General features: G+C 40.6%; 1 protein-coding gene across 1 annotated transcript; it reads left to right on the plus strand.

Annotated features, from left to right (window-relative positions):
- Positions 1-7: 7 nt before the first annotated feature.
- On the plus strand, positions 8-4,729 carry LOC137108365 (uncharacterized). Its single transcript, XM_067492826.1, has 3 exons — positions 8-751; positions 2,645-2,739; positions 2,843-4,729. Exons 1-3 carry the CDS (start codon positions 565-567, stop codon positions 4,133-4,135), a joined length of 1,575 nt encoding a protein of 524 aa, XP_067348927.1. The 5' UTR covers positions 8-564; the 3' UTR covers positions 4,136-4,729.
- The last annotated feature ends 10,294 nt before the right edge of the window (positions 4,730-15,023 follow it).

The following is a 15,023-nucleotide window of genomic DNA, read 5'->3' on the forward strand; positions in this document are numbered from 1 at the left end:
GGGAATTTTTGTTTCTGTGTGAATCATGAGAGGTGTTATGTGACTGGTGTGGCTTTTCTTTCTTTTATTTTTAATTTGTTTAACTAATAAATGTTTGCACCACGTGTGTTGAAAGAAGTTTTTCTAAGAAGACCTGCAGTAATCTGCAGTGAGCAAATTTAGGCTGTATAGAGATGTTTTCATGGAGCATGATGTCGTTTGCAGTTTAAAAAAAGGCAACAAATGAGGCAACTCTTTAGAAAATGTTGCTATGCAGTTTGTATCTCTGCCTTTGGGGCATTGCAGAGATATTTGCTCTGCTTAGTAGCCTCATTTCCAGCTGCATGAATTGGCCATTTTGTGTAAAGCTTCTTTTCAGTTAGTGAAGTGTAGAGAAACAGAGACGCACAGTGGACGAAGGCTGCATCTCCTCAAAGCTGAAAGTGAAACCATAAAAAAAAAAAAAAAAAAAAAAACAAGGCAGATATCTGTGCGTATGGCAACGGGTGTGTTTGGTCTGTCGCGGATGGGAAGAGGCGCGTAAAAGCCGCTCCTCCGTGTCCGCAGCAGCACCGCAGACGCAACATGTGGGACGGAAGCAGGACTGTGGTGGTGTCCGGTGTGCCCGACCCGTTACCCGTGTTCAGAATGGCTGACAAGCTGACCGTTCACTTCCAGAGTCGCAGGAGAAGTGACGGAGGGGACGTGGAGGTGGTCACATACCCCACCAACCTGACGGGAGTGGCGTTTGTCACTTTTGAGCAAGCTGAAGGTAAATGAACAGTGTGTGGGCCGCTTTACACTGTCTATACTATAACGTGAACGAGCAAAACTCGACCTAAACCGTGTTTATACGTCAAACTTTACACACCAATGAACATGTGGAGTCAAAGTCTCAGTTTGGCTTTGAGAATATATGTTCATAAACTTTAAAACATCTTCCAGCCATCTGGATTAAACTGTGTTTTCTCTGCTGCACGTGTGAAAGGTTTCAAACCTTTTTCTCAAATGCTTCCTAATCCAAACAAAGATGGCAGCAGGAAATGACCTAATCTGAAGCTACAGTGAGAACCAAAATTGTAAGACCACCTCTCGACATGTTTTAAATGCTTTAAGCTGAATGATGTCTGCGAAAAAATATGCAGAAGGTATAAATATACAACAGGTGCAGATTTCAAAAGTAAAATAACACATGACAAGCAGGTTCAGCTCTAGATGTTTTTTTTTCTGGGCAGGCTGTACTGAGGCCCACCCTTAAAATGATTTAGAAGCTTTTTAACTCAAATTAACAGAAATAACAGAAATTATAAACTGTATACTGATTAGCTAAAAGTGTATTTATAAAATTATTGTCCAGTGTCAAATTATCTACTATTTTTACCTCCAGTTGATCAAAAACGATAACAGCTAGGTCGAGGTAAAAATCCAGCCTCTGCAGGGATTATCTGCCTGGATGCAACTGCTACAACATTGTTTAGTGACAAAATGTATAAAACCAACTTAAATGTACATAATGAAATTGTATATATGTATAATGGTAGTGATTAATTTCAGCTTCAGATTTGCAATGTTCCCTTATTCTATAAGGTCTAGAGCAGGTATCCCCCACCTTATTCCTGTGGGGGTGGTGGGCGCAGTCATTGCCACTCCAGGTATTTCCTATGGCTCTGCCCCTGCAACAAGACGTCTCCTACTTCACTAAAAAGTCAGTGTATGTGATCTGGGAGATTCATGTGTCCTTTATGTTGGTAAAACTCACCAGACAGGATTTTTGTGAAATACAAGTTAAACCATAATGACATTTTCAGCAGGTTAACGTGACAACAAACTCTATTAAATACAGTATGTCACACTGCACCGAAACGCTAAAATTAAACACATTTCTGAAAGGATAATGGAATTTTATAATCAGTTTTAATGGTAAGCTATAAATATGTGTTCTCTGGTGTCCTTTACAACGTCGCACAAAATGAAAGTATTGAAATTTTTCTTGTGTTTTGCAAAAATTACAAGGAAGTGTTTAATTTCTGGCACCCTGGTTTAGAAAAATTCAAACATTTTTTGGGTGCAATAGAGGGGTTTAACAGAAATTTTGACACTCATTAGATCTGCGAGAGGCACAAATGGAGTCTCTTCCTTTTGCTGAGAGGGAAATGTCAGATCATCACAGCAGGCAGCTAAAAATAGGGCAGCAGATATATTCAGGAACTTTATGAGTTTAGAATGGCCGGGTTAGAGGGCCCTGAACGCCACACAAAGTTGTGGACATTTGGTTGCACTTGCTAAAAATGAAAGGCCCATCATACTTCTAGCTAAAGTTAGCCTTTATGTTATGGAGTCCTGGACATGAACCCAACTGTACTGCTCCTATTAGGTGCTATAATTGGTTCCCATGGGAACAAATTGCGGTTTCTTTGGCAACCACTTATACAGTGCACTATGTAGAGATGTGAAAGATAAATACTTATTTACATGAAGTGCTGTATGCCCAGCCAATGAATGGTTTCATTTGCCGTCATTATTGTCACCTACTGCAAGCCAGCATCAGACCAGTAGACGGAGAGTAGAGTTGGGGTATTCTGTGTGAACAAGAGTGGCTTTATGGCTTCATAGGGCACCTTTTATTAAAGCTGACATGGGTGGAATCCATATAAACTCTTGGCAGATGCAGAGAGGGTGGTGCGAAAGGAGCAGCACATCATGACAGACAGTGCATTTCCTGCAGAATACCTTCTCACTGTCTTCCCGTTCACCAGAGATGTAAGTATTCCACACTTCTACATCACTACAACAAATGTGAGTTGCTGTTTCAGAGTATCACATGATGTAACACACTGATTGGAGTGCGTTTTTTGCCCTGCAGGTGTTTTTGTATGTCTCCAGTGCTACGGTCGATCTTTCTGTGTTCGGCAGTGATCAAGCATCGCTAATTCAGAGTCTGCAGTCAGCTCACAGGTCGGTGCGTTTCCAGCCTTTGTCTCATGAGAGGAAAGCAACTGTTGAGGGGCCTTTTGCTGCCGTCAAGGCCCTGAGAGAAGACCTCATTCGCAGGGCCGGCCAGTTTAAATCCGTGCTCTCAGCCCCGACTGCTACCGTGAAACTCAGAGAATCTGCTCTTAATCCGAGGGTAATATCTCATCACAACTTCGTCGGCTCTGTGAACTGCAGCAAGTCCAAAGCTGAGCGGGAACCGGCAGGCTCGAATGGCTTATCAGTGCTGCTGCAGAGCACAGGTGAGGAAAGCGAAGTCCAAAGCCTGCTCTCAAATGCAAAACCTCAAAACTCTGCCAGGCAAAAAGCACAAAGCTTTTGTGACACAGAGGAAGATGAAGTGGAGCAGCTAAGAGCAGGGTCCAGACACAAAATTACCACAGACTATAGACCAGAGCGAGCAAAGGCCAGTCCTAGACACATGCTCAGGGAGGAGATTGATGCAGACATTAGATCTTCTTTATCAGGCCTCTACCTGCTCCCTACAGAGAAGATATCAGCAAAACAGACAGCAGTGGAGGATGTTTCGCAAAAACACATCGGATCAGACAGGATTTCCACAACCAAGACCAAAGGAAGGAATGATATTGAGTCTTGTTACAGTAACAGTGATTATCTGAAGGAATCACATCAGAGCAGTTCATCAGTCACAGCTAAGCTTCTCAAAACCTCACTCAAAGATGTCTCAGTGTTGAAAAAAGGCCTGTTTGCAGCCTGTCCGGAGAACACTGAGGATGCCTGCATCTGGGTCGACATGCACGTATTCAGATACATTGAAAAATTTGAAAAGGATGAGTATGACAAATGCCTGAGAGGTCTGGACTCATCTGTTGAGGAAGTTGATGGAACCGACCTTATGCGGATATGTTTAAGTGATAATCAGCCCACCAAAGCGGCCTCAAAGGTTCAGCAGGCCTTGGAAAACCTGAAGACTTTGGTGGAGCATTGGCAGTCCCAACTAAGAGTTCATAGGATCTCATATGACAAAAAGGAGCAGCGTTCGGAAGAGAGACTGATTCAGGTCTGCAGTGATGTGAATATTATTTTCAATGATGTTCTTTACATGTTTAAGAATTCTTGCATAAAAGTCATTGGCACTTCAACAACTGCTTACCTGTTCTGTCAGACGGTGGAGGACAGATTAAGGTCGAATAGGTTCTTGTAAACCCTGTGAATCAAATGAGTGAATGTAGTTTTAACAGTGGTCACAGGGTGGTGCAGTTGTGCTGCCATTATAAAAACCTGTTCTTGTGTCAGAAATCAACAAAGAGCTTATTTTGTTTCATTTATTAGTCTAATAATTAGAACTACCAAAACAAAATTCTGTATCTGTCTAAACGTCAGTTACTAAATAAAAATTAAAAACGTTTTAATGCTTTTGCTATGTTTCTCAATGCATCGATTAATTATTAGGCCTTTGCACAGCAGGTCTAAATCCAAATAGTGTTCTTGCAGCTGTGCAGAGATGTTTTAATTAACCTCAGCCTCCTGCCAGACATATGTACATAGATCGTCAATTAATATGTGAGTTTAAAATTATCACTAGTAGAGAACATATAGTTTCTTAACGCATTTGAATAGAAAACTTAATTTGAAGATTAAAAATATACAATTTTCAAAGACCATCATATCTGTGTGGAAGATATGTAAACAACACTTACAGGATTTGTGTATGACCTGATATTTCTCACTTTTTGGATAAAGAATCAGCAAATATTGTAAGTGAAGTGAGAATAAAGAAAAGACATTTCTGAGTGAAGAGACTTTTCATAACTAAAGTGCTGCACGAGGCTCATAAATCCAATTTTTGTTGGCTGGAAGTGGACAGCAGGGGGCGGTGTGACACTTTCTCCCAAATGGTGAACTGTATAAAAATAGAGATGCTGTAGCTGTCATTTCCCTGTTCAGTGAAGCAATTATGGAGGCTGGGTTTTGGAAGGAGGGTGCAGATTGGCAAGCAAATGATGTCAGTTGGATGTCCCATTATACACACTCTCACCTCCTAACACACACACACACACACACGTTGTTGCACCTTTTCCAAGGGAAATACTGATCATGTGAAGATGCTTGGAAAAATCATGTTGTGTGGAGCATTTTGTCGTCTGCGATTATTCAAATTAGCTCCCTCCACAGCTCCCTCCACAGCTTTGATAATTGATTCATTATGTAAAACTAAGCCACACTGCCATAATGAACATGCACAAAACACAGACAATTGCTCATCTCCCAGATACACACACTCTCCCGGTTGTTACCATAGGAACATAGTGGAAGAGGTTGCCGAGCTAGAGCGCTGGGCGTTGTTAGAGGGAAGGCTCTCAAATACAATGAAAACATCCACGACAACGGAGGAATTAAATATCCTGCAGAAGAACTCTTCATTAAAGACCATTAAACACCCAGACCCCTCTGCTGCCCCTCTGATAGGATGTCTGGAACAATTACCCATTATTCGGGTGTGGTTATTGTGGTTAAAGAGAAAGGAGGGTCAACAAGCAGCAGCCATTAATTATTTTTCCTGAAATTGTCCCAGCACTACTCTTCAATTACAGGCTTTTTAATCTTTTTAGTCATTATGCATAATGTATGATTAGGTAATTGTATTTTTGAATATATTAAACATGAAGGATTTTCATGGTGTAGGTCACGAATAGCAGCATGCCAAAAAAAAAGAAGCCCGAGTGTCTTTCTCAAGGACATTTTCATTAGACGTGTCAAACATGTGATTGGACCATAGATTATTGAATTGCTTGAGGGGTCAGAAGGTTACTGTGCCAAAGCATTTGTTTAACTTTAACGTTTCTTGCTAGAAAGTAAAGCAGACAGACATGGAGAGAGAGGCAAGTCGAAGCAGTGAAAAACTAGATAAGAAAAACTATGGTAACGAGAAACAAAACAACAATGAAAAGACACTTAAAAAATACACAGAAAGGTGAATCACCCAGCAAGAGGCACAAAGCAACTAGAATGATGCACAACAACCACAAAAATATGGTAAGAAGACAGAAGGGCATGCAAAATTACCACAAAGGGTCCGTCACCATCAGACCACATGTTTGTGTGTTTGCTTGTGTGGTCATGTTGAGGCACACACGGTCTTGGAGGTCGGAGGTCAGCCGGACATGCAGCAAACCTCTGTGTCTTTTTCACAGTGAGGAATGGGGCTGTCGGTGATGGATAGCCTTCTCTAGGCGATGTGCGTGTCTGTGTGCGTGTGTGTGTCGCAGTCACAAATTGCATCTTAATGACTCTCTTTACAGATCATCACCCTGCCCAGGAGAGGGAAAGTGGGGAGGGATATGAGTTGTTACCCTCAAACCCCAACCCCCCCACCAACTTCTCTGCTTAAATGTTGTATGGCTATTAGAGTGTTGTGATGGAGGAGGCTTGTAGGAGAAATTGGGGGCAACAGACCAAGAAAACGATTTGCGTGCGTTGGCTGTGGAAAAAGAATGACTGGTGTTTAATTGGTCTCACAATGTATAACCCACACGGTAAACAAACTTAATCCCTTCAATCTTTCAAATGTAACCCGAGTGTGAGTAATGACCAGTGTATGACACGTGTCACCACAGTGATCCCATTCATTTTGGTGCTACTTAAACCTTATACCCCATATACTAAACCAAAAGACAAACCACTGCCAGTATCTCTGGAAAGGGTTACATACGTATAGTGAATATGTGTGTCACAAAACGTCTAACTAAATTAATTTACCTTTATAAAATTGTTCTGGAGGTTGTTAAGACCATCTCTTTGTTTAGTAAGTAGGGTTTTAATCCCAGTCTCTTCTCTGTGTGAAACAAACAAATAACAATAGAGTATTTCTTAAAATGTAGACATTTTATATTTGTGATTTTACTTTAAAACAGCTTTAATTCACTTTTTAGGCCACTAGGGGCAAACAAGCTGTGAACACAACAGTGACTTGTTTTCGTATGTCAACTTGTTGGCAAACATCAAGCAGATGGTGAACATTAGCATTCATCTGGAGTCATGTCCCTGTCTACATGACATCCACTGTCATCCCCAAGGGGACAGATCTTTTTCTGGTCTGATAATGTAATAATGTTTCACTTTCATCCAATTTAGTTTAACTTGATTCTGTCTCAGGTCATCAGCAACATATAGTCTCCCACTTACTTCTTACAGGCACCCTAGTGTCTCTGTTATGAGTCTGTACTAAAAACTTGTACAATCAGACTTTATTAATATTATTTCAGGGGCTGCCACATTTTAGATTGCTTGTTTTTACAACCATGACTGTGGAGATAAAAAAACAAATTAAAGAACATTTTATATTAAAGCAGAAATATCGTAACCTGCTGTATGCTGTACTGTCTCTTCTCTGTCTTCTTTCTTTGTCACTTTACAATGCCCCATGTGTATTAGTGTAGTTATCAGTCTGTCCTGTGACCATTTCAAAAAGCTCAAAGTCAGCGGGCTCTCAAGAAGCAACGTGATTGACCGTTAAACCTCAACAACACAGGCTGCAACACACGGGCGCCACATGTGATTTAGACAGAATCTGAGCTTTCTAAACTTTACATTAACATTTTTACATACCAGGCTTCAAACTGGGCATTTAATCACAAGTGTTATTTCTTGTTATATAGTGTAAAAATTGGAATATGTTTGTTTAAAATCTTTGCTTCTACTTTGCTCTAATCGTACATATGAGTGTAAGTGAACACCTCATCACACCAGCATTTCAAAGGCAACATTTTTTCTATCAAGTTCAGTTTGGGTGAACTTTGATGCGCAAAAGGAGCATGATTTATCAACAGTTATGAGACAGGAGTCAATGGTTATTTAGAACCGTTAGCGAACGAGATAAGGTTAACACAGAGATATTTCTTCTCCACGTAATAACTTTATTTATCAAAGTTACTTAGTGCATTAAATGGTGTGATTGTCCACAGCTGGTCCAAAATATCATATGATTGCTTCTGCTGCCTTGTGGGGGAGCTTCTTAATGCTATCCCTCATCTCATAGATCCATTAGCTGACAAGCAATACCGCAAGTCCGTAAGAGGCACATTTCTCGGGTGGCATGACATGGCATCAGATGATTGGTGCACCTTTAGACCCTTCAATAGTATACCCATGTGTCCAGGAGGTGAAAATGCATTTAGATTTGTGTGAAAGCACCTGCAGCATTTAATGGGCTGGACATTTCGAAAATTGACGGCGCCAGATAAATCGCATCTCATATTCTCTACAAAGGCAAAGCTGACCACAATTGGACTCCCGATTAGTAATGTGATGCAGACTGTGTAATTGGTGACTTTGATTACACTGCATTGATTCAGACCTAAGAAAGTGACAACTTTGCCATTTAACTATCTGCTCCAGCCAAATATAATTAGAATGATAAGTGATTATAGCACAAACCTCTTTGTTCTTCATTATTATGTTCTCTCCACAATGACTGTTTTAGGTTAGCCAGAGCCAACAGGATGTCTCAGTCAGGGCGTGTTTGCATATGCAGGTGTGTGATGAGTGCATTTGTATGCTGTCGGCATCACAAATCAGTTGCACTGTGAATATGAATGTGCTCGCTGTAAGTAAAATGTCACTGCTCAGACATAGGACGTAGGACATAGATATATCCTACACCCACCTCATAAAATAAATGATGATATAAGCCAACATGCCATGTTAGAACCAGGTCAGTAGGTCACAGATACATACGTTATACTAGAATGTATACAGTGCATCTTTTAAAAATTACTATGAAAATGTAAAGAAATAGTAAATGAGTAATTTATTAAATGAACCTTTCACTATACTCAATTGTAAAAGTGTATGCAAACTATACGAATAATTTAGGTTTCGGCTTTCTTGTGTGCAAATGTGTCTTATTCACAATAAGAGGGCTGCAGAAGGACAAGCATCTCGGGAGAAAATGCACACAGCACATCTTCATTCAGAAAGCAGTTAGACAGAATGTCTCCTCAGCTTCAAACCACAAAAAAACCAAACTACTAAGAGGCATGCTGCATCCATGCTATCTAACGCCGAAGAGAGAGGAAGCACACTGATTTGATCAGCCCGACTCGGGTCTTTAGGGTCTCCTGGAAATGTCAGCAAAATCATCAAAGAGGCCGTCTCCTTCATAAAGCCTTGATCAAAGGCATTCCCGACATACTGCGCCTTCTATATTGTTAGCTCAGGGGCTAAATGTCTACATCTGCACAACATTATTGGTTTTATGGGAGGTTTATAAGTGGAGACAGACCCAAAATGCAGAGAGACAAGTGACATTTCCTCCTCGTAGCTACACCCTCAGCCCACCAACTCTCTGCTGCATTTGCAAATGTGTCACATGTACTCTGTGTGATATCATCCTTGTTTTACAAGTAATTCCCCTGTGTTTGCCAGGGCTGCCTCCCCCATATATTACACTAATGCACTCTTTCTCTGTGCTTTACCACCTCGGCAAGATAAGGTGCAGTTATACCTTGCCCCGGGTTAAACAGAGCCAGTAATCTTGTGTTTGCTCTAAAGGACAAATAGTGAGTTTGGCCACATAAAGCAAGTTAAGTACAGTAAATCAATGGGAGGCGTCGAGGTAAATAATACATATGCATGTTCACACATTACCACCACTGTGGATCAGCAGATTAGTATGAAGCCTGTGGAGGGAGTGTCTGTCTATTAACAAAATGAGCAATCACTATTAAAAATTGTTTTGTCTGCAGCACAGCAGTAGCCAAAACATATGTAGAAATTTCCTGTTGCCTTACATTTTATACACCAAGAGGACCAACCAATGTGCATAATAAGAAAAACTCTCTGCTATGTTGCTATAATGAAAGCAAAACTTTAAAGTGTCCATAAATGCACCGTGGTTTGATTAATACATTCCTCATAGCTTAAAAGTTGCTCGCAGCAACTCTGACCAAGTGCAGCATTTGTTTTCATTAAAGCTATAATGGGGTATGTGAGAGTGGGAAGTGTGTGTGTGTGTGTGTGTGTGTGTGTAAGCATGATTTATGAACTACAAGGCCTCTCATATAAATCTCACCTGACACATATTCTCATTAAAACAATTTCCTTTCAGTGTGATGTTACGTACTGCAACGGTTTCATGTGTGTAACCTTGGTTTTATGTCTTGAATTACACACACAGACCTCACCACCTACTTACCCCCAATCCCCACCCGCCCCACTCCCAGCAGGCTACACAGACCTGAAGCCACTTCAGCAGATCAAAGAAACTAACCCCCACCTTAAAAAAACCTCAAATGCCCACCAACGCCAACCCAATGGCTCAACACAAACCCCACAACACACCTCTGTTGTTGACTGTTCTCCTCCTAAGAGAAGCCCCGGAAGGTGTCATCGTTACATTAGTGTGGTCCATGTTTCCATCCTTGGCTTTCACTCCCATCTGGGAGATCCCAACACCTACAAAAGAGTGGCTTTTTACTGTACGTGTATGTGCACACACTCCTGTGTGTATGCATGATTTCTATCTTCCTGCAGATAAACAGGCACTCACCGATGCTGACACAGTCACACCTCCTCCTTCGACACCCATCCCCCCTCTACAGTTCATCTCCATCACTTTGGGTAGCATGATGCTGTGGCTCACCACATGGCATCTTCACCATATCTGCTGCTGATTTCCAGGCTTGTCAGTAGGCGGTTGGGGGGGGGGGGGGTCACATGAACATCACCAGGGTTCTGACAAAAAAAAAACAAACAGTTTAAGCTGTTAGAAAACCTCTGCGCCGCTTTCATCTGACTGTGTGGCACACCACAGTTAGGAGTAAAGACGACAGCAGCATTCTAATTTCTGCACTCTACTAGCATTTTCTCTATAAACAGAAGAATTTAGGATTTGACTTTATGACAATATGCTTTTACATTTAGATGCATGAATCCAACAAACAAAACTAGTTTATTATTACAAATTAACTGCAAACAATTCCATAATTGGATACAATTCTGAACCCATTATCACGCAAATTTTGTATCACACTATTGTTCTACATGAATCTACATATGCTGCTTGGATTTTATAGCATTTGAATATGCAATGAAATGGGGTTTCCTCAATCACATGTGAGCCATCAAAAAACATGGACCATAAAACTGAAGCAGCAAAAAAGGAACTTAAAGCTACAACATTTTTTTTTTTTTTTGATGTTGTTGTTGTTGTTTCTTAGATATGCTCCATATCTTCTCTTAATGTGAAGGAGAAACATGTGGGTACCTCAGCAGAGACATTTCTGAGTTGGGCTCGGCCTTCTAACTAATCAGACAAGGCCAAACCCAGAGCATCACATTGCAGTGAATCATAAATAAGCACAAATTATCTTTTTGCATATCTTTGAGAAGCCACAGGTTTTGGCTTAGATGCAGTGCTGTTCCAACACGCTGGATGCAGTGATAACACTTGAGCTTCTGGAGTCCTAAAACTTGCCTATTGTAGCTTGAATTATCATGTTTTTTATATAATGTACACCTGTGTTTGTGTAATATGTCAAACTGTCTGCTCTCAAAAGACTAACTTACAAGGCAACAAAATGACAAGGGAAAGACTTTTTATACTGTCCCCAGTCTTCAAGGCACAGCGAGCCTCAGCACATTATTGCACTGTAGAGGCTCTCAAACCTCCCAGCAGCCATGTCTGGCACTTTCATATAGGTCTGCTGGAGCACATATATGGGCCAGAGAGATGGCCTGGTTGTTAGCTATATTTAGCCAGCACATGAAATATCTTAGGTTATTTTAGAGTGAATGTCAAGGCCCTAATTATTTACAGTGTTAGGAGGCTGATGTCCAAATAAATGTTTACTTATTGTGATGCCACTGAATTCCAAGTGTGTCACAAAATGAGGCTGTTGGCTAACAGGAGCTTACACTTAAAAAGTAACACCACACAAAATATCTTAAATCTTAACACATGCAGAAATATTCCTTGTTCTATTGTGACCATTTTAAAAACACAATCAGCTGCTGTGTGTCATTAGCAGCTGAGGATCTCCATTATAGCAGCCTGAAGGCACATTATGTCACCTGAAATCTCTGTATGAACACATCAAAACCCAGCTATCGTGTCAGCAGTTGACAGTAATGAAAGAGTCACAGATTCTGACACTGATGACAGCACTTCTGTGGATATCTGAGGGCAAATTTCAGCCCTGACATTAACCTCACTGCGACACATATGGAGCTTCTCGTTTGTGATTACTGTGATAAAGAGCTAAATGACACCGGAGGCTTTTTCCTGTCTGGCTGTCACACTCATCTCCATTTCACACATCACACGCACACTCACACAAACACACTGCCTCAGATCTGGATCACTCTATAATGCGATCTGACTCCTTGCAGTGGCTGTGGTAGGTCGGCACACGCTCGCACAATAAAAAAAGCCACATCCGCACACAGCGGCCGCACATTTCCGAGGATCATAGGGAATTAAAGCAGCTGGTTTGGATCCCTGGAGATACATTTAGTACAGGGGGGAACATTTCGCTAATGAAATCCAACAAGAAACAATACAACAACTTCAACAACAAATACTTAGTAAATGATGATGCTTTAATAAACAGCAAACTATATTTCAGTCATAGCAGAAGTTGTCGTCTTTTTCACTTGTTGCAACTCCACAAAATATGGGCATTTAGAATCAGGAAATGTTAACGTCTTTAAAGTGTAATGTTAAGATCAAATCTTAAATAAAATCGCTCAAGACATGAGGACCTGAATTTGTCCAAATAAAAACATAAAACAGTTACATGCACAAGTTCGCGTTTCCTTATTTTGAAATGTCAAAAACAGTTTCATTGACATATTATTTAATGGACATTAAGCTAATAGTAGAAATCTTCCCTTTTTACAAAGTAATTACAGTTATTTTTGAATTTATTAAGGGGGATGCTTTTGCACTAATCTCAATGTATCTGAATGTCCATGATTGTACGAGATTGTATCTCTCTACATGCCATTTCAATGCGGAGGAATGCAAACTTCACCTAACAGAATGCAAGCGTTTGCAACCAACCATATGCAGAGGATTTTAATAAAAAGGTCTTTAAAAAAATCTCTGTAGCAACGTAGCATCCAAATCATTCAATTTCCACAAACATCCTGAAGCTACAGCATTCATTGTGTGGGTTGATCGTTCCGTGTGTTGTTATGAAAACAAAGGGCCACATTAGTGTATTGCATAGTATTTTTTTGTTCCCATGTCATCGTACCAGGGTAGGTATAATTAAAAACACATGTTTTAATGATTTTTTTTCGCCGTTGTCATTTTATGATTAGGCTCACAAAAAACGTTGGTTGATGTCATGTAACTGACAGATTTGATTACTGTCCCATTATGTGGTTGATCTTGAGGAGATGCTAATGAAGACATAATTTCATGCACCATTAACCACCAAGCACACACACACACACACACACACACACACACACACACACATGCACGAACTTCCCTGAAGAATCAGGTCATCCCTGGAAAAGATTCATCCTTCAATCTATTAAACACACACACACATGCACAGACACACAGACTGAGCCCTTCAGTGTGTGTATTCATGCCTGAACAGATGCAGTGACTGATGAGAGACACTTGACAGACTTACTGTACCCACTCTATGTGTCATTGGCCTTCTCCTCTGTGTGCACATCTATGTGTTTCCATACCAGTGTGTGTGTGTGTGTGTGTGTGTGTGTGTGTCTGCTGTGCCCTTGCTGCCCTGCAGTACATTCAGCAGAGGATATTAAGCTAATGGTTTATTACACGAAAAAGTCATGTGTTTGTGAGCCAAAGGGGGCAGAAAGGGAGACAAAGCATATTAAGATTCATTAAGTCGTTACAGTAGAGAGCGTCTGTACCTGTTAAATGAGGAGACTTTTCGGCTCTGCTGCTTTATGCCAACATATGAGCTGAGGTCATGTTTAGTGATAGCAGGTGACTCATACAATGTTTGGTAAAACTGTGCACTCCCTTGAAATGTTTGAACAGCCTGACCTGACATCCATTCCCATTAATTACAAGCAATGGATATTAAAGGAAAATATGAGTAGAAAATATCTGATTTCCACACAGAATACTGTTTGCTTGCATGCTTTTCTTTGAACTGATGCGAGAACAGGATGAACTCAGAGGGTTTCTCAACACATGTGTAAAGCTCATAGGAATTTGGGATTTTTTTCCCAGCTGTGGTGATGACTCTGTGATGTTCTCCTTGCTCCATTTTTAACTGATCCAAAATAAACATGAATTGTCTTCATAGACAATGTGATTTCAGTTTTAGTGACTTCACAATAAAGTTATGTCACTATGATGTCACTATGAGGAATTATTAAACACAACAGGAAATTAACTGTGTTAATACAGTGGAAATGCCATTATTCTTTTCCCAAGTAGGATGATCCCAGCAAGAACCTGGTAGTGGTTCTGGTTTAGTGATGGTTTATGTAACTGGACTCCCGTCTTCCTTCTTGTAACAGTTCTCGATAAAGGGCCAGTTAAGACAATTAATCCACATGGACTCTTCTCCAGAGACTGTCCTCCTACAACTACGTAGGTTTTTATTACCAGCAGCCCCATACAACTATTTTGGTACCAAACAGGGTGATATTTCAACAAACGCCTACTTCTCTACATGGAGAAGCTTGCATTTGTTTACTTCTAGCAAAGAGCAACTGGTAACGGTTTCAAAAAAACACAATGTTAATAATGTCAATTTATAACAAGTGATGTCACTGCTAAAGATAATTGTAGTCTTAGGTATTTACTCCAAGCAAATTACATTCAGGAAAATGTACTTGTCTGTGAATATGCAGACACAAGTATTCACACACACACACACACACACACACACACACACACACACACACACACACACACACACACACACACACACACACACACACACATCATTAAGGGTCATTCACTCGCCCAGCTGGTGTGAAATAACACCTCTTCTTGTTCTGAAACTGGAGGACTTTAAAACTGCGGCCCCCTGCTGCCATCAGCCACAGATCAAGGCTGAGAGCTGAGGTAGTTTAACAAAATACTG

This window comes from Channa argus, chromosome 23, assembly GCF_033026475.1.
Source record: "Channa argus isolate prfri chromosome 23, Channa argus male v1.0, whole genome shotgun sequence".
NCBI classification, from domain to species: domain Eukaryota; kingdom Metazoa; phylum Chordata; class Actinopteri; order Anabantiformes; family Channidae; genus Channa; species Channa argus.

Coding starts and splice junctions, on each gene's coding strand:
- LOC137108365 (XM_067492826.1), top strand. CDS start 565: ATGTGGGACGGAAGCAGGACTGTGGTGGTGTCCGGTGTGCCCGACCCG. Junction 752..2,644: donor CACTTTTGAGCAAGCTGAAG/GTAAATGAACAG, acceptor AACTCTTGGCAG/ATGCAGAGAGGGTGGTGCGA. Junction 2,740..2,842: donor TCTTCCCGTTCACCAGAGAT/GTAAGTATTCCA, acceptor TTTGCCCTGCAG/GTGTTTTTGTATGTCTCCAG.